Source organism: Merops nubicus, unplaced genomic scaffold, assembly GCF_000691845.1.
Source record: "Merops nubicus isolate BGI_N331 unplaced genomic scaffold, ASM69184v1 scaffold23797, whole genome shotgun sequence".
NCBI lineage: Eukaryota > Metazoa > Chordata > Aves > Coraciiformes > Meropidae > Merops > Merops nubicus.
Window position 1 is genome coordinate 11,721 of NW_008618646.1, and position 19,365 is coordinate 31,085.

The 19,365-nt window shown below is 38.3% G+C and overlaps 1 protein-coding gene across 1 annotated transcript in view; it reads right to left on the bottom strand.

The window, feature by feature from the left end:
• Window positions 1–1,721: 1,721 nt before the first annotated feature.
• The window catches only part of PKNOX1 (PBX/knotted 1 homeobox 1), a 29,311-nt gene continuing 11,667 nt past the window's right edge, over window positions 1,722–19,365 (bottom strand). The window contains exons 5-11 of the mRNA XM_008943528.1: window positions 11,867–12,037; window positions 10,264–10,363; window positions 8,586–8,683; window positions 6,165–6,293; window positions 5,002–5,078; window positions 3,318–3,490; window positions 1,722–2,425 (exon numbers count right to left, since the gene is read on the bottom strand). Of these exons, the coding sequence (XP_008941776.1) occupies window positions 2,214–2,425; window positions 3,318–3,490; window positions 5,002–5,078; window positions 6,165–6,293; window positions 8,586–8,683; window positions 10,264–10,363; window positions 11,867–12,037 (960 nt within the window). The 3' untranslated portion in view covers window positions 1,722–2,213. The remainder of the gene's footprint in view (window positions 2,426–3,317; window positions 3,491–5,001; window positions 5,079–6,164; window positions 6,294–8,585; window positions 8,684–10,263; window positions 10,364–11,866; window positions 12,038–19,365) is intronic.

The window sequence follows — 19,365 nt, forward strand, 5'->3', positions numbered from 1 at the left end:
CAGTTATAGTCATCTCCGGTGTCCTTTGTAGGAGCAATAGGCTGAGTGCTTCCCATGGAGCATGATCTATACATGATAGCTGTCTTTTAAAACGTTCTGGGGTCAAACTGGATTTGACAATAGCCTTTGAGACAGTTATGCTGTGTTAATCCTTCTTAATTCAATTTTTCATTATTCATTTACCAAGCTTTTTAACAAACATGGCACATTAGTAGCAACGCAGTTAGAAGAAAACAAATTCTTCAGGAATTACCACTCTGGCTGGAGTACATCATGATGCATTTGAACTAAAAAGCACAATTCTCATCCGGGAACAAGTGAAAGCCATAGCAGAAACATCACTTGTGTTGAGTAAAACTCACCACCACTTTTTTTTCAAAATAGTTGCTAGTTGATGAAAACTACTATTATTCTTCATGTATGTATGCCAATGCTACTGACTACTTTCTTAATTTTTTTCTTCATACCAACTTATATTTGCCTTGGAAGACAATCTTTAAAGACCAGGTTCCAACGATTTAAGCATGTCAAAAAGTACATGTGTTAGTCCTACTGAAATGAATGGGACCTAAGCACATGCCTGAGTGTTTTGTGAAGCAGAAATTAAGTATTCAATTAAACATTTGCATCTGTGAAAAGGCTTTGTGCAAATACCATCTCTAAAGATTCGAAAAGCTAACGTCTTTTTCCCTGTCAGGTTAGAAATGCAACTAGATTCAGTCTAAATCAGAAGGAAGTTCTGGCTCTGATCTCACCCAACACTGTGACAAATGGACTGGGGGAAAGAGGACGTTCATCATATAGTGAGACTCTTGGAGTCTGTTTTTTGTACCTAACAATGGGAAATACAAAATTCCAAAAGTAAGTGTTCACGGACAGATAGACACAGACTCCCAGCTTTGGGAAAAAAAAAAAGAAATCAACTGTTACCACAAATAAAAAAAAATAATTTCTACACTAGCTCTTAGTTTTTAAATGACACATAAGGATTTTCTATTCTAATAAAGCCTGCTGTATATTCTGGTAGTGATCTTCAGATTTTAAGAAATTTTATATAAATCCATAAGTTATATTTCTTTTTGTATTAGGGGAAAATATTTCAAATGCAATAAAATAGCAAAGCAATAGCAAAATTCATGACTGTGTAGTAGGCAACTTTTCATTTTTCAGATTCACTTGTACAAACTATAAACTGTTAAATTCCTCTAATAAATGGAAAAGTTGTGGGTATTTGAATTTACTTACCTGAATATTCATTTAGCACATATCTTCAGATATAAGTCTAGATGAAGAGTTAATGTAATTTGAATATTAGTTTACATGTTATATAAATCAATGTTTGACAATATCAAAATCCCATCAAACAGTGGTCCTTTCTTATGCTATTATCAAATATAGTATGTCACTGTGGGATAGCTGAGAACCATAGAATGCTAGCGTAGGCTTCTTTATTAAATTGGGTCAGTTTTCAGACCTTCCAAATAGGAATACTAAACATTTATTTTTCCCCTCTGGAAATTTTGTTGTTGTTGTTCCTCCTGCTTAATACAGTCGTCATCCCAATTCCTAGTGAATTTATAAAAATATTTTTTATCCAATAACCCCGGCAAGGTAAAAATAGGAGTTTTTTTTTAGCAAATGATAAACAGGCTCACGGACTATGAGAGAAACTAAACTTATTTAAATTGCCATACATTCGCTACTGAATCACACATCAACGTTTTCTTTTTATGTGTGTTGCTGTCCACCTCAGACTAGCAGTTTTTAAGGTGCAGAAGCATCTTTCAAATATATGCATCTAACTTAATGATCAAGTTCCACACACTAGTGTCACATGCTTCAAATTTACATCACCTGCCCTTCAAGAGCTGCGTTAAATAACAGCACTAATTGAAACTGCAGAATTCTTTAGAAATTGCAGCACTTCCAATTCCTAGAACAAAGGGGTGCTTATGTGGTTCTTTATATTACTAGATATACTTTTCTGAAATAAGAAGAGGAAAAGAAATGAAAAAACACATTTGAAAGAAGTTGCTGCACCTGCAAAAACACTCTTTAAGCTTACTATGAAATACAAAAAAGTGCACCCTTCTATATCTACATATAAAACATATTAGAAATAAAACTTGTGTAAAATGTTTGCTGTGCAAACTATAAAAACAGTCAGTCAGTTCATTCTTTTTCCTAAACATTTTGTCACACTCAGTTGCTTCCTACTGCAGAGAATCGCTGTTATCCAAGACCAGCCCACTGATATTTGTTGTTGAGAGATCTCCTCCATCATCTTCACCGCTGTCTACAGACTCATCCTCACTCTGCCCTGCCATCATAACTTGCTGAACAGCCAAAGTAGCACCGTCGGATGACAAAGACTGGAGACTGTCTACATTCATGTTGACTGGAGCTGTAATTGTTACAACAGCACCTGGAGAATCACAATCGTAGTACTTTAGCATCTTTCTCTGTTTCTAAATTTTAAGTAATTCATATTTATATATAACAGAGTTCATTTCGAATGCACAGGAAGAAAACCTAAGAAAAAAAATTAAAATAAAAGCTAGAGAGGTTGTCAAACACTTAAATATCAGGAAATGCCAGAAGTAAGTTGGCCAGGAATCTTAAACATAGCTGTGTTATGGACACCCATTAGAGCAATTCTCCAACCAAGTCAACACAAGACCATTTCTGCAAAGTATTCCAGCTTCATTCATTGCAGAAAAATGGGAAGCTGTTGTCAGATCTAGTGGAGGCTGAGGGAGAAGTTGCTACAGACTGGAAGGGAATACAGGAGCAAGACAGGAAGGATGGCCCCAAGATGAAAGGAGTTATTTAGTTTTCTTAAATCGAGTCTGTTTGATCTGATGCTAAGGAAGTTATTTCAGTCAGAGTCCTTGGAGGCCCCATTACATCCCTCTGCTTCTCTGCAACTCAGAGCTCAACAATGAAGGCATATATAAAATTGCAGATGCTCAGTCCCTCCAGCAACAGTGAAAGGAATGTGACAGGTTGGGGAGTCATGTCTACACATACTGAGAGCACTTAGTTGCACATCTAGCCTTCATTCTGTTATTTCATTAACTTTTGAAACAAAACCAACAGTCTCTCAACATAAATACCAATAAAATGCCCCCCCAACAGAAATTTTTTGAAGACAGAAAAATCAACACATCTCTGTTACGTTTTTCTAGATTAAAAACACATTTATACTGAAATATCAAGAAGTTCTTCATCCCCCAAAGGCATCAAACCCTTCATTTCCCAGTTAGAGATGAATTAACTTCATTGGTCCTTTATATGGTTTAGCCAGTTCTCCTTACCATCTGACATTGTGAGCTCATTAGACTGCTGCTGAGCAACTCCTGAGGCAATGGAGTCAGGCCAGAACCTCTGAACGGGTCGGTTCTGAGCTGTCTTCTTCTTTGTTTTTGGAGTTTCAGAACAACTGGAATCCAGCATTGGCTGAAGAATCCGCCTTCTCGCATTGATAAACCTAAACACAGTCAAAAGCAAGAACTACTTACGACCAGTTGGCTGTAAATTCTCTCTCCCTCTCTCAGATTCACAAAATATGCAGCAGGAAAGAAATTAGGAACATAAAAAATCTTCTCCCTACCAGCTTGGCTTGACATTCTTTCTAACGTGTAAAACTGCTCCTGGAACACTGTCATCCTTTGATTTTGGCAAACGAGCTAAGAAAATACTTCTATAATTTTGCTGCTAGCAGCACTTTTTCCCTCAGCTCAGAAGGGGAAATCCTCCAGACAGCATGACAGATGCACATTTCAAGATCTTATTAAAGACTAAGCACCAGAAAACTTGCTGACAGCACAGCTCAGAAAGCTGATACCCCTCTCATTAGGGTTCACTGAAAATCTAGCCCCTGCCTAACCTAGTTTGTTTGGTCTGGTTTCATTTACTTCCTTAAGCTCCCGCATTACTTTCCCTGGCTTTCCAAGGTCTGGTTCCTGATCCAGGAGACAACAGCAAACACATTTTTCAGATCCTTCCCAGTTCTTATTTTGTTCCCTGATTTTCACTTGCTTACCCTAGCATGCTAATTGCTGCTCTTCCCCTTTCTGCTAGTGAACAAGAAAATCTTCAAACCAAGTCTCACTCAGCTGCCAGCAGTTAACTGAATCAATTTCAACCTAGCTAGCTGTCTGTAGCATGAAGCTGTGACCGAGGACAGCAGCCCTTGCTAAATCCGGCAAAACACATCCAGGACCCGTTTTTACCTGCAACAGCAGGAAGGAGGCTGCAGCTGGCAGGTCCACATGATGTAATGCAATGCTCTGGAGAGACGTTAGTGAGATCCCAGTACCACAGAGCTCCATTAGTACTGTGTCACATGTTACACGTGTACACATGTACTGTGTGTGAACACACAGTTCTTGGCTGGCTCATGGTCAACCTGTTGTCCACCAGGACTCCCAATTCGTTCTCCACAGAGCTGCTTTCCAGCAGATCAACTCCTAACCTGTACTGGTGCATGGGGTTATCCTTCCCTAGGTGTAGGACTCGACACTTGCCCTTGCTGAACTTCATGAGGTTCCTCTGCACCCAGTTCTCCAGCCTGTCCAGGTCTCACTGAATGGCAGCACAGCCTTCAGGTATGTCAGCCAAACCTTTCAGTTTTGTATCAGCAGCAAACTTGCCGAGGGTACACTCCAGCCCTTCATCCAGGCCACTGATGAATATGCTGAAGACTGGACCTACTACTGACCCCTGGGGAACGCCACCAGCTGCAGGCCTCCAACTAGACTGTACCACTCTCATCACAACCCTCTGAGCTCCATCATTCAGCCAGTTCTCAATCCACCTCACTGTCCATGCATCTAACCCACAGTTCCTGAGCTTCCCTGTTACGATGTTATGTGAGATAGTGTCAAAAGCCTTGCTGAAGTCAAAGTTCAACTACAGATGTCCAAGTTATACTCTTAACTATTTCTCCATGTTGTAAGCATGTGGAGACAACGACAGACATTAAATTTTTGTTCTTACCAGTTGTTAACCTGGAGTAGTGTCAGATTTGTCTGTGCTGCAATCTGTTTCTTCTCATCCTCTGTTGGATATGGATGCTAACCAGTACAAAAAAGCAAACAAAAAAGGCATAAGCTTGTTTCATCCCCTCATCAAAAATAAGGACCCTTTTATTACAACTGATTAAAGCTGCTAGATTAAGACCATCTGACTCATTAAAAAAAACAAACTTTAGAAACCTCACAAACTTTTATAGATAAAAATCATTTAACAAAGAATGCTTGACTACACAAAACTGATTTTATCCTTGAGAGTGTATACGATACCATTAAACTACTGATGTGTAATTCAGAAGAAAAAGCTTCTCATGGCTGACAGTCTTTATTAAACAGCGTGATCCCTGGGCAACACAGCATGTGATAAGATCTGATTAGTTATGCTGCCTAAAGGCAATGTCATATGAGAATACTGACATGCATTTTCTAGCTAAATAAAGCTACTCTGAACTAAATGGGTGAAAAGAGTGCATGTAAATTGAGGCATACATGCAGTTTCCCTGTATTGTTTGTTTGTTGTAAAATAGTTGTAAAAGACAAAATATCAGTCAATTAAACATTGTGATGTAACCTGATACCCATTTATCCTTTCAGGAGAAGTATTTATGCAAAGGAAAGACATTCTATTGAAAGTAAAAGCAGATAGTAACACACGTGGTATACATTAAAAGGATTGTTGGAAAGGAGATAAAGCCAGAAAATCTGAATTTCTCATCTAAAAAAAAAACCAAAAAACAAACAAACAAAAAAACCACAACCAAAAAAACCCAACCAACCAAAAAAAAAAAAAAATCTCTACCCAAACCCAAAACACAGACAGAACTATTTTTCCTTGTTCCATGAACCAGGGTGTACAGCATTAAGTTCTCAACACAGTGAAATGAAGAAAGATCCCTTAAGAATGTTTATTGAGATCATGAGGTACAAATGTAACATACTTACTAAAATAATCATAAAATCAATTGACACTAGACTGTGGAATCACTCCAAATGACTTCAGGGAAAACTGAACTGAGATTACACAAATGACAAAGAATAAATTCACCTTCTTTATGAAGCAAAATCCTAAGGGACCACATAAAAGAGTTACATAAAAACCTGTGACTCCTGGCCACATTCAGTCCTTACCCCTATGTGCTGAAAAAGCCAAGATCTCATCACATTTGTAGCGTGCTTGGGAAGAACTCCTCTTTTATTTTTTGATGAACCATCATCTTGATGCAAGATGCCTAGATCTTGGTTTAATTGCAACTGAAGCTGCACATATAATTTTAGAAGAAATAAAGCAGTTAACATACTAATAGCAGTATTCTGTATCAACGTATGAATAACTCATTTATAGAATGAAAAGAAGTTAGGCTTGAGGCACGCTGATTATAAAAAGCTACTTTATTTGCTAGGGAAGACTTGCAATAGCAGCTCTCCTACAATAGCATTCCAAAATGTCTTTTTCCAGGGAAAAACCTTGTCAGATTTCTGTAGTTTTCACATACCACATAATTTCTGTTTTATCAATTACAGCTGTTGTCAGGCTGTGTATGTCATCCTGTGGCAATAGCCACGTGCTCATTCACTATAATTTAGAATAAAATCCACCTGTGTAGTACATGTCAGGCTAACAATCCTCTGTACTGATCTACATCAGCCTAGGGATCCGATTGCCTTGTCACCCTACGCATTCTCTGCACATGTGAAGAGCAACTGAAAAAAACACAAACGCTGAAAACACTCCCGGTGTGCAAACACGAGCAACTATGGAAGCTGTAAAACAGCACTGATTGAAGACTTAATTTTACTTTAGGTCCTTTGTTTAACTATGAATTAGTTTAGCAAAGGTGCTAAAGGTCCTGCTACATAAATGCATCTAAATTCTCAAAGACCAAGGAGGTATACATGACAGAATCCTTAATTCACTTTACAACACTTCTACTGTTTCCCAAAGGTGCATATTTCTTTCTCACTCTTGCTTTCCTTTTCACTTCCTATGGATTCATCAAAACATTTGCCCACCAGTTACCTGAACATTAGGGAATATGTTCTTAAATGCTTGTGCAGAGATAAGAAACAGCATATAATCTCGTATGCAATTTGTATTTCAGACTATTATAAGTCAACTAATTCTACATCAGGTTTTTCAGACAATATGGAGCAATTTTTTTCAAGCCAGTCATTTTTCCTATGTATTCTATGAAACTAGTTTTAAATGAGGTTTAAACTACCAAATGACAATTAATATGTATTTGGAGCAGCGTTTTATTTCCAAAATATTGTTTTACATTCTAAATGATCTACTTGCATATGAAGGCTTTATAATGAACTTCCAGTAGCTCTCCCCCAGTATTTTTGCCCTACCTCCACAGCATTCTGAAATACTGAAGAAGAAGAATTTGAAGTAGGATTTCCTGTGGGTGACAAGGAATACAGGTCCAAACCTATGCATAGGTGGGTTTGGAGATTCCTATTAACATCAAGAGTAGTCACAGATATATACAGAAAGTTAACTCCTGTTTTTTGTTTATAGGCTTTAGGCATTATTTTCCACTTAGTATTTTACTTTTTTCATAAGAGCTATAAAGAGCATTTTTCTTCAAAACCACATCAGTCTAGGAGTGTAATTTTTACTGATTTCTTTCTGAAAGGTATCTGAGGACAGGACTGCATGCACTTTAGGGAAGAATAAAGGCAAGTACATATATGCTAGTGCCTATAAAAAGAAGATAAAAAGCAGACTTTTTCAGCTGGGAGGTCAGAAGAAGAGAAGACAGTGAGTCAGTGAATACCAACAGATTTTATGCTGTGAAGATGGTAGCTCCTCATTTACATTTTTAATTGACTCTGTATTCCTGCAAATTTTGATTTACCACTTCCTGCTCCAAGACAAAGCTAGCAAGATTTCCTGTAACTGAAGATGGTCTAGTTTTCACGTTTCCCTTTCTTTAGTTGTTTCTTTGAGCTCTCCAATTCCAGCTCTTAAAAGCCAGCCCAAAAAAGAGTGCTGGCCCTCATCTTTTAGGGTATGATATAATGAGCCCAGTGTGAGGATCTCCCATAGTCTGAACTGAGCATTTTGAAGGTTTTACAGTAAAATGCTTCTCAACATACCTAAATTCTGAAATACATATAGTTTCACACTACAAGTGGTTGCCATCATGATAAAGTCAAATTCCTGACAACAGCAGTGTGGCACCATAATTCAGTATAGTAAATCTACCCAGCCATAAACCTAGTTCAACAGTTAGAGTTGTTTTGTTTGTTTAAACAAAATCCCATACTTTTCTGCCATCAGTTAAAAAAACCCCACCAACCTATTTAACAGGTAGCAACTATGATGACCTGTCATGGCAAGGGAGATCTGTCTGGGACACTATGCCACATTATACAACTTGCAATTCCTATAGCAGTGCTTGCATGAATTTTCTATGTTATTATGTGTGTAACTCATAGTACAGAGCTCATTCTGATACTGTGTCAAAATTAAAACAAAAACTCTTAAAACCAGTGAGTTTTTTTGAACCTAGAACACTATTCTGTGAAGCCCACGAAACAAACCTGAGAGTTCTGTATCCGAATAGTCCCAGGTGACAGTGCTTGTGTCACCACTTGACCTTGTGGAGTGACAACAGTGACCGGCTGATACACTGTACCCCCTTAAAACAAAACAGCAGTAAAGATTACAGGTAAGTAAAAACCCTTCAGATAGTGTTCTCTTTAAACACACAAACCCATCAGCATTGCAAATGCTGATAAATGTTTAAAAAGATACAACATTTTTGATTATATCAACTGTTCTATCCTAGTGAGCATGTAAGATGTGCTCTTTGCCACATTGCAATGTTTTCCATCCAAAACATTCTGTAAAAAATGTGACTATGTTTCCCTGTATTTTAGGCATTCTAAATCAATTTTCAACAGAAAATGCCGTGACTATCGGGCTATAAAATAGTTCATTGTTTTGTTTTAACTAAGCTAACTTTTCAGACAACAAGGACACCACCACCAAAACCACACCTATGTGTGTCAAGTGGTTAGGGCAGTCAGCTGGGTGACACCTAGGTGTCTGGGTCAACTAAGGTGACAAAAATCTTGGTGAATGCATAAGGGGTCCTGGGCACCAGAGCCACAAAGCACATATTTGGTCTCAGGATAACCTCTCTGTAAGTACATGCTGCTGTAGGAGCAGACTGAACTGCTTTGTTGCATTTGTAGTCAAGGTTTTATTTTTTGTTTTAAAACCTTGGAGAGAAGCAAGATAAAACATTTCCGTTCAAATGTCACCTCCGTACAGTAGCAGAATAATTTGGACATTGAGGATTTCAGACTTGTAGGTGTGGTTCCAAACTCCATAGAGCACGAGACAGCTAGAAAGTGCAATATTTTAGGTAACACATGTTTTTGTCAAACAGAATTCTTTTTTTTTGAAGAAGGAAAAAAAAACCAAAAAGGAAAACACCCTTGCCTCTGAAACATCTTTTAACAAGAACAGACTGAGAGAGTTGGGGCTGTTCAGTCTGGAGAAGAGAAGGCTCCGAGGTGACCTTATTGTGGCCTTCCAGTATCTTAAGGGGGCCTACAAGAAAGCTGGGGAGGGACTTTTTAAGATATCAAGTAACAACAGAACTAGAGGGAATGGGGCAAAGCTGGAAGTGGGCAGATTCAGGCTGGATGTGAGGAAGAAGTTCTTCACCCTGAGAGTGGTGAGACCCTGGAATGGGTTGCCCAGGGTGGTGGTTGAGGCCCCATCCCTGGGGGTCTTTAAGGCCAGGCTGGATGAGGCTCTGGGCAGCCTGATCTAGTGGGAGGTGTCCCTGCTCATGGCAGAGGGGTTGGAACTGGGTGATCCTTGTGGTCCCTTCCAACCCTGACAGATTCTCATCTGTTTTAGCAGAGGACTTTAGAGCCCTAATGGCTCAATGGTTGGACTTGATGATCTTGAAGGTCCCTTCCAACCTAAAGGATTCTACGATTCTATGATTCTAAGTGTGTTTTGTTGCACAGAAAGATCTCTTAATATTACATATATGTAACCTCAACTCACATATGCATACTTGGTATACATACAAATTAAAACAATGTTCAGAAACCAGTAAGGAGCTTGACTGTATTGTAACAACTTCTCAGGTATTAGAGTTAAAACACAATTTAAAAGTATTTTGTGTATTTTTTGTAACAACTATAAAAGAAAGCAAAATAAAGAGCAAGGTGTCAGTTTTTCTTTAGCATGTCATACCTGCTACTGTTGCCATAGTTACATTTCCCTGCTGCAATGCTGATGCTGGCACCATAATCCCTTGGGGACTGAGTGTGCCTGCAATGGCACTTGGAATTTGCTAGAAAAATAAAACAATTAGTTGCTTGCATATTTTTAAGATTTTGTTTTTGTGGTTTTTTTTGTCTTGTTTGTTTGTTCTTTTTTCAAAGGAGATAAAGCATGCTTGTGTGATTTTGGCTCTAAAAGTGCATTTGGAGTCTAATGACAGGATTAACCTCAGAGAAAGACACTTCATTAGAGGTTCATCATGACCTACATTAACTTTCTCATTATCACTAACCATTACCTTTGAAAACTTGCATGAAAGCAATTGTTAGGAAAGACATGAAACTATCTTGAGAAATTTTAGAAAAGAAATTATTCTAGGTATATAAATGCTAAGAGAAACAGTTAGTTGCCAAAGGCACAATGGAAAAGGGACAAATGAACCTGGACCCTTGATGCTGTTATTACAAGCATCAAAGCTCTAAAATTTTAGTTACTGCCTTAATTCATTCAATTTCAAAATAATATATTAAGTATTCAGGACGCCCAGTAGGTTTTAGTGTGCTCAGGATACTTCTTACTCAACCCTGACCATGCAAACTCTTACATATTCCTTAACATGTATGAATAATCTCTATTATTGCCAAATGGAAAAATTAGTCTCTCCTGTGTCTAAAGAAGATTGTAACACACATACAAAAAAAAAATCTTTTAGAAGTTGTTTTTGTCTCATTTTAGGCTCTCCACACTTTCAAGCACCAAAGCCTAAGTGAGGAGTCCAGACAGTAAAGTTTTAAGTCCTGGAGGCTTTTCAGAATACATAGCAATAAGCCCATTAGTAAGTCAGAGAAGGATCATTCCCCAAGACTGAATATCTAGTAGGTACTCAGATGGCAGGGCTCACTTTCCAGCATCTAACAGCAGACACATCAACCATAATGTACTAACTGTTGTTTTATTAGCTGTTGTCTATTTACTACAAAAAATGCAATTGATTATTGCATTTAGGTAATGTCAGCAGTATATAAACGGAGGCTCCCATGTATAGAAGGGGTACTGTTCATAAATACGCAGTTGGCCCAGGTAACGCATCTCTCAAATACTGCAACTGTAACCCATCAGACATTGTCTATTTTTTCTAGAATACAGACTGTGTATAAAAAATTACCAGCCACCTCAACATTTTACTGAAGCAGACTAAGGAGACCTTAGCAATGAATTTTTTTCTTCTCCATTGTTTACTCTGTTTCCTAGCCTTTTTCCAACAAAATAGCCAACCTAGGCTATTCTGAACACCTCCATCTGATGAACTAAGGGGAAATTTTACTGTAAAAGGAAGACAGACAAAAAAAAAAAAAGTGACTATGTTTTGGCACATTTCATCAAATTTATCCATCAGGCAGTAGCACACAGGTGTGCACAAAAAAATACAACTCTTTCTACTCTTAATAATCCATTTTGAGAAAGTGAAAGAAACTGCAGAAACTGTGTTTGCAAACCAATGGCAATAGAAGTGTAGTTATAACGTTCAAAGGAAATCTAAGGAAAAATACACTTAACTGTATTTGAAACACACCTGGGATTGCACGGGTGAATAAGGACTTCCAGGCTCTCCACTTAATAGAGTTTCACTGTTCATTTTTGTCTTCAGGCAGGCAATGTAACGACTACAAAAATCCTTGCAGAGTTCATTTACCTTTTCTAGCTCAAGCAGATGGATACGTAAAACTTGGATTGCTTTTACCATCTGAGGAGAAAATTAGAAAAAAAATTGGAAACAAAATAAGTTAATTTTAAAAATATTTAATGTGAGATTTAAGCAAACCCTGCTTTCCAGTAACAAAGACCATCCAATTGAAGTAGAGTTTCTAGTTGCTACTGGCTAGAGTTCTCTAGCTCTGACCGTTAAGCTCCTGGAACGTGAAAGGAACTTGTCTATATAAGCCCTGTATCCTCCTACTGCCTGAGTAAACTACCACATAAGGGAAACAAAAGATAACAATAGAAAATTTGCCTTTGTCATGTGTGACACATTAGGAAGACAGAGTATATTTCAGGTGTGCACGGAGCACAGAGTGAGCCTGCGTGTCCATGTGATCTTTAACCTCACCATACAACTCTGATCATACACCATACAAGATCAAAAGGGAATGAAAGTTATCCCATTCAAACATATTATTTTGAAAACATGGTTGGAACAGGCTTGGTAAGCAGTGGTCATCTTCAATTACACATCAGAAATATCAGGTTCCATTTTGCATTATATCCTGATCCAAGAAAACCAAAAGTGTATAGATGAATTTGAGATATACTGAGAAGATCCTTCTGTGACTTAGCATAAATTTATCATACAGATTGCTAGGCAGAGTAAAAGGTACAGGCAATGGCCTGCCATCTCACCTATAACAAAAACAGAATAGTTTTTCTCTAAAATCAGAATAAAGGTCCCAAAGTTCTTTCACACTGTTCAACAAAGCTTGAAGTAATTAAACAGTTCTTCACTCCCAGAGCATTGAAGTTCCTCTGCAATTTTATGTCAAAGATTAACAACTCTGGAATCAAATCGTGTAAGGACTTTCAGGTGAGAAGACTGTTTCTGCATTAAATACAAAGCAGTACACGGAATAACAAATCCATGTTTAAACAAAAACTGAAGTTCAGGAGATACGTACGTGATGAGAATACTTATCATGCTTCCTGCAAGAGAAAGACTCTGAGCCTGGATAGCTAATGGTATTACGTACTGCATAAAAATAGCTTAGGTGGCTGTAAGGGTCACGGCAGAAGATCAAAAGCTAAAATTAAATCCAGATGGTCTAAATTTTCATGAAGCAGAAGGAAATCCAAGACATTTAAATATGTGCATGACACACTGGCAAAGTAATTATTTTTTTTATATAGCACACCATCCTCAACATTTACTTCCTATGCTAGATCTCCCATAAAAATATTCTTCAGTTTTATGAATCTAAATTGATTATAATTTTGAAACATGATGCAGAGCACTGTAGCATTATTTTGAAAAATTCAACCTATATGAAGGGTCATTTACCTGGCCAGAGCACTGAACCCAATGGCCAGAAATCATAGAAGTAATAAGTGGATTACTTAGTACACTAACAACAGAAGCCAGCTGGGAGCTGAAGTTGCCTTTGTTCAAAGCCCCTGAAGGAGCTGGCTGCAGGCAAACTCCTGCATGTGCTCCCCTCTCCACCATGACGACTTTAGCTTTCACTATGAAAGCTTTACCTTCTCCCACTTTTTCCAGTAGAAGGTATTCCAGCTGCATGACATTTACCCAGCATATAAAATTGTGTTTTAACATAAACAAGAGAAAAACCCTGAAACGGTAACAAAAAAAAGGAAAACTCATGCCTTCTCACGGCTACAAAAAAAAACCCCAAACCCAAAACAACCCCCAACCCACATATATCTTTTACAGCACAGCTGCAGAAAAATCGGAGCTGTAGACTTGAGGCAGTTGATCCAAATTAAAAGCTGGTAACTCCTATGACCTATGACACCAAAAGCCTTTGAAATAGTGAGTGCAATGGCCCAGCACTGAGGTATATAAAACAGCAGTGTTCTAAAACTGCCCTCAGCAGTGGCTGCTCTTTAAACTGTGTTTAAGTACCTTCAAACACAACCAAGTTAAACTATGCAAATTTAACTAGATTTTAACACGAAACAAAGATCATCTGTGTTTAAAGATATTCTTGTTTCAGAATGATTAATGACGGTTCTGTAGTACTGTCATAGCCAAAGAGTTTCAGAGATAAGAACACTTAAACAATAAAATTCTTTACGTGTAGCAGACCAACACAGAGCGTGTATATTAGTGAGTGCCTTAAAGATTCAGCTAAAACTGAAATAACAACAAAAAAATGCCTTTGGATATGTATTATTTGATGGTATTAGTAATGAGTTTTGCTCAGTCACGAGGTTTTTTTTTTCCCCTTAAACCATTACTCTTAATATTTATTTATCAGCATTTATTTGGAAGAAAAATAAAATAAAAAAACCCTGAAATTCAATTTATAATTGAAAATTGAATTGAAGTAAAAATGAGCCATAACCCAAGAATTAGTAATACCATCCAGCTTTCTGCAGAGCCACACACATAGTCACACTACTCTTACAGGAATCCATGCTACATGTGGTTCAGGAGGCAAGCAAAACTCTGTAAATATGCCATGCCTGTCACCAGGACTTATTTACTCATTTACAACTACACTAATTGTGGCCATATGGCTCCTGTCCTCTTGCAGCATGGACAGACCCAACTTAAATTTGCTGGTAGTTCACTTTTTCCTTGACAATAATAATAATCATCCAGAAATTCCTGCTAAAACCACCCACGTAATACAAAGAAATGTTTCCAGACACACTACAGCAGCAGTAACATTTCATTCCTATATTCTAAAAGGTATACCTTAAAAGTCTCTAACAACCATGGTTTTGTTATTTAGTGCTACTGAGTAGAATATGCCACAGAACAATGAATTTTTATAATCCACTTGATTCAGCCTTTTCAGCTGTAGAAATTAACCTGGAGTATCATCTCAGAGAAATGCAGAAAGACTGTAAGATACATGTTTATTGTTGAAACTGTTATAAACAAAGATAATGGCAAACTATTAAGCAGAGCAAGATTATTGAAAAACTTCCAGTTCTTGCCAAAACTGCTATCCAGAGCATAATCACTAAGAAATACATAAATATATTAAATTTGCAGACATCTTTAGCCCTAAAAATGCTTTAGACTGTGCCTGTGTCATGTTTTTTCATTGCCTCAGGCATGTGGCACGAAGGGCAAAGAACACACTGCACTACCTTAGTTGTAATCCTCAGCTCTCCTCTGTTTATCTATAAGAAACCCACAACTTTTCTATGGATTTCAGGGCACATAAGCATACAGCAAATACGCGTGTGCACAACACATATGAAGGCATCTCCAGATACTAGCAAGTAATCTTCTCAGACAAACGACTTCTCATTTGAAAAAAAAAAAAAAAAAAAAATGCAACAATTAAAATATGTACATTCACAGCTCACCTACTTTCCCAAGCAAAACTTTTTTTGGCAATTTAGGTCTTCAAGAGAAGAACACAAACTCTGAGAAAGGGGGTATTTTGTTTTCGTTTGTTTTGATTTGACAGCCTCTCTCCCCAGTCTTGAGTCGCCAGCTACGAGACATGGCTAGGTCTCACTAGAGGCTTACTGGGCAGGTCTGCAGGTTACAATAGCAAAAACACTTTTCAGAAATGCAAAAGGATGGCTTGTTCACTCAAAAATATTCAAATGACATCAGCTGGCTTCACCACCACTACAGCTTTTCCTAAGAGAACTAAAAATTCAGCAGAACAATCTTTGAGAAGAGGGTACTAAAACAAAAATCCTTACCCCAAACGAAACAAAAAACTTGAGGGTCTTCAAAAAAGGCAGTGTCCTGTTCAAATACAAAAGTGAGAGTATATTCAACATCCCGTGTTTTGTATTGTTTCTAGACTTGCTAAAGCCGTAAGTAACCTGCTTTGACTTCACAGCTGGCCCTACTTTGTGCATGAGGTTTGACCACAGACCTCTTGAGCTTGTAATCCAACCTGAATCATCCCATGGTCCTATGAACGTGGGAAAATTAAGAGCTACCCATACATGGAGAGAGTTTACTCTGAACAGAAGGTACACAAGAAGTAGGAACCACCCTGAGGCAACACGATGTTTCTGCAGTGGCTGGGTTAACAGTAAGCAACTAAGAAGTGTTAAGTAAGTATGGAGTATCTTAACACAACTTTTAGAGCTTTCACAGACCACATTATCTGCACTTATACTGAACAGCTTCTGAGGCATGGGGGGACCTGTTTGTGCAAGTGCTAAGCACAAAAGGATACTAATGGAGAACAAAGAGAAGTTGGTTCATTGGTTCATTCCAAGATCTGCTTTATCTGTGGAAATGAGACAGATGTCAAAGGGTAGGGAGCAAAGAGTAAGAATCTGCAATAGATGATACTCCATGTCATGGAGACCCAGCTGTATCTCTGAGACGCTTCCAGAAATCAGCGTGTGTACTTGGGAACCTCTGGCTAGCAATATAAACCACCAGGATCTAAGTCCTAACAGCAAACCTCTCTTCTGGTACTGACGCTTGATATAAGGACTTAGGTGGATGCAAAGGAACAATTCAAAAAGGAAGCAATTAAAGCTCTGGGAAAGAAAGCACACTTCCAGTCTAGTAAGTAGAACATGAGCGCAGCCTCCAGTTTACGCTTCCTTTCCACAGGGACTAGGATTTGAAAAGGGGAGGTCTGCAGGACTTCTTGCAGCTAATCAGCACTTACATCAAGTTCACTTACATCAAGTCATGGACACACAGACAGTATGGGTTACCAAGAATCAGAAAACACAACAAACTTGTTGAAAACTGGAAGATGCCTGTAGAAGACGTTCCAGGATAGAGGATAATTCTGGCTCAAATAATATGCTGTGCCATGCATATCTATAAAAGCTACATTATTTACTGGGGAAAAAAAAAAACAAAAACAAAAACATAAACTTGTACCTTTTTCTTTTACCTCCCTGAACAGTCTAATGTGTGTGGTCAGAGCCAGCAAAGCTAGAAGGGAAAGCTTCAAAGATCTGCTTGTGCCCACTAGTTCTTGAAGAGCTAACATGTAACTACCAGAGAAAAGCAACTTTCTTTGTGTGTTTATTAGGGATGGACCAAAACTCCCAAGAGACAACCACCTCTTCTGAGAGGTAGCTGCAAGGCAAATCTGCATTAAAAGTAAAGACGTACCTAGAACATCAAGATTTCTCTACATCTCAGGGCAAGCTGATAAAATCTATCCAGATACTTGAACAGATCTTGGAATTGAACTTTGCATTTTCCTGCAATACACTCTTCCTTGGAAGGAAAAGAGGCATCTTATACACCTCCCAGACAATGGAAGAGACAACAACTGAGACTTTACGCTTCAGGGAAGCCATAACTCAGTTCCATGGGTTTTTTAGTGCTGCAGGTTTTGAACACAAACCGCTGCTGACTCTGTTACATGAATGCACATACAGAAAGAAAAGAGGAACACAGAAATAAATAAAATTTAAAAATATGCTTAACACAGGTCATTTCACAGAGCACCTTCAAAATTCACTTAAGGAAAAAAACCCTTCTACAAGAAAGCGCCATTTTTAACCTCTTTCCTAATTCTCACAATCTCTTCTGAGAAATTCTCACTCTTCTAAATATGCTGATGCCTAATACCAAAGTTCTGAACTGATCCAGAAGCCATCCATATTTGTAGAAATATTTTCATCCTTTTCACTGCAAACACCCTATTTTGACAATGTGCCTGACAAAGTCAGACGTTGGGAAGACACTGCAAAAGTAAAAGGCCTTTTAACATGATTTCTGTGTTGACCATAACCCTTTGCCATGTTGCTTCAAGATCACCAACTGACACTGCTGCAGTGGTTAACTAGGAAGAATGGAATCTCTCCATCTAGATCATAAAAAAGGGATCGAATCTTGGTTTACAGGCTAGGCTTAGCAATATATGGGTATCCTTAAAATCAAGTTTCATGTGGATGCTCCTCGTATTTCCCAGTGCTGAAATCCTTTTTATTACTCATGCAGGAAACTAACAATTAATTTAGAATTAATTAATAATCGGAACCATGATACCCAAGTACAAGGTAACCTAGACCTCAGCTTACTAAGAGCTCCTCAAGTTAGAACACAGAGCTGTACACTGCTCTTTATGAACTTTCTTTCTGGCCAAACTGATCCAATGTCTGTGACATCCAGATGAATGTTCTGTGGTCTCCTGGATGAAAACCAAACTTTTCCTTTGGAAAATTCAAGGCATTGCAAGTGAGTGTGCCATGTGAAACATTGCTGGGGTTGTAAGAGGCCCTCCAATCAATATCTGTGACCCTTCACAATTTCCATTACCTAGTCTATTCAACTTTAGGCAGCATGGAGCTTGAAATTACATACTACTGGTTTGGAGCCATTAGTTTAAGCTCCATGACAAAAACTCTACAGCATAATTAAGTTCTACATGCCACTTCCAAAAGAAGTAAAAGGTAAAAAAACTGAAACAGCTAAATTAGTGTCAAATTCCCTTCCTGTAGTCAGGCCTGTGACTTTTTTCAGATAGGACCTGAATTTGGGTCTAGCTCCAAGATGACCCAAGACTGCTACTAAGCAAGCATTTACACTTCACTTGTTTGACTCTGCTGGGGTCAGATAAGAGCATATGTAGAAAGGAAATAGTTGTCTGGCCTACCTGCTTCACCTTTCTGGCTCATTCTACTTGGCAGTCTTCACTAGCTTCTCCTTTCAAGCAAATGGTTGGTTTAACATCAGAGTTAAAAAGGGAGGAACAGTAATAACAGAAGACATAACAAATGTGCACAACAGTACAATCCCTCTCTACTAAACAGGCTTCAAACCTGTATCAAAATGTCTGTATTATGTGTCACAAGACTGAAAAAACTGCTCAACTACAGCCTGCTCTGTGCCAGCACCAATATTTCAAGCTGAAGAAGAGACTGAAAACCATACTAGCTATTTCCTGCTTATTGCCCCTGACAAGATGAACAGCCTGTCAGTGTCAGCTGTTCTGGGTCCCCAGCCTTCAGTACAGGCAGAGGACAAGTTGCACTCAGATTTCATTTGGTATCTAGTTATAGAAAGTCATAGCTACCAATACAACTGCAGAGCAGGAGTTCAATGCCAAAGATTTTTGATTTTGCAATGTGGTTCCAGTTTAAGATAGCACTGACCTCAGCAGCTACGGAATACAAGACATTAACAAATACTTCTTCATCCACTTCAAGCAAAATTAGCCAGACTTGTGCAGCTCATCAACAAAGGTGAATACCACAGAAACCAAGAAACTCTGTCACCACTAAAATGACAAACAGGTCCATTGGCAGGAAGGATTATTTGAACACAGCCATCTTCAATTACAATTACCTGTATCTGAGAGAATGTTTGTGTACAACCAAAAGCATGTGAAGCAGGCCAAGGCACTCAGGATCTCTGGGACACTGATCTTTGAAGGCTCACTG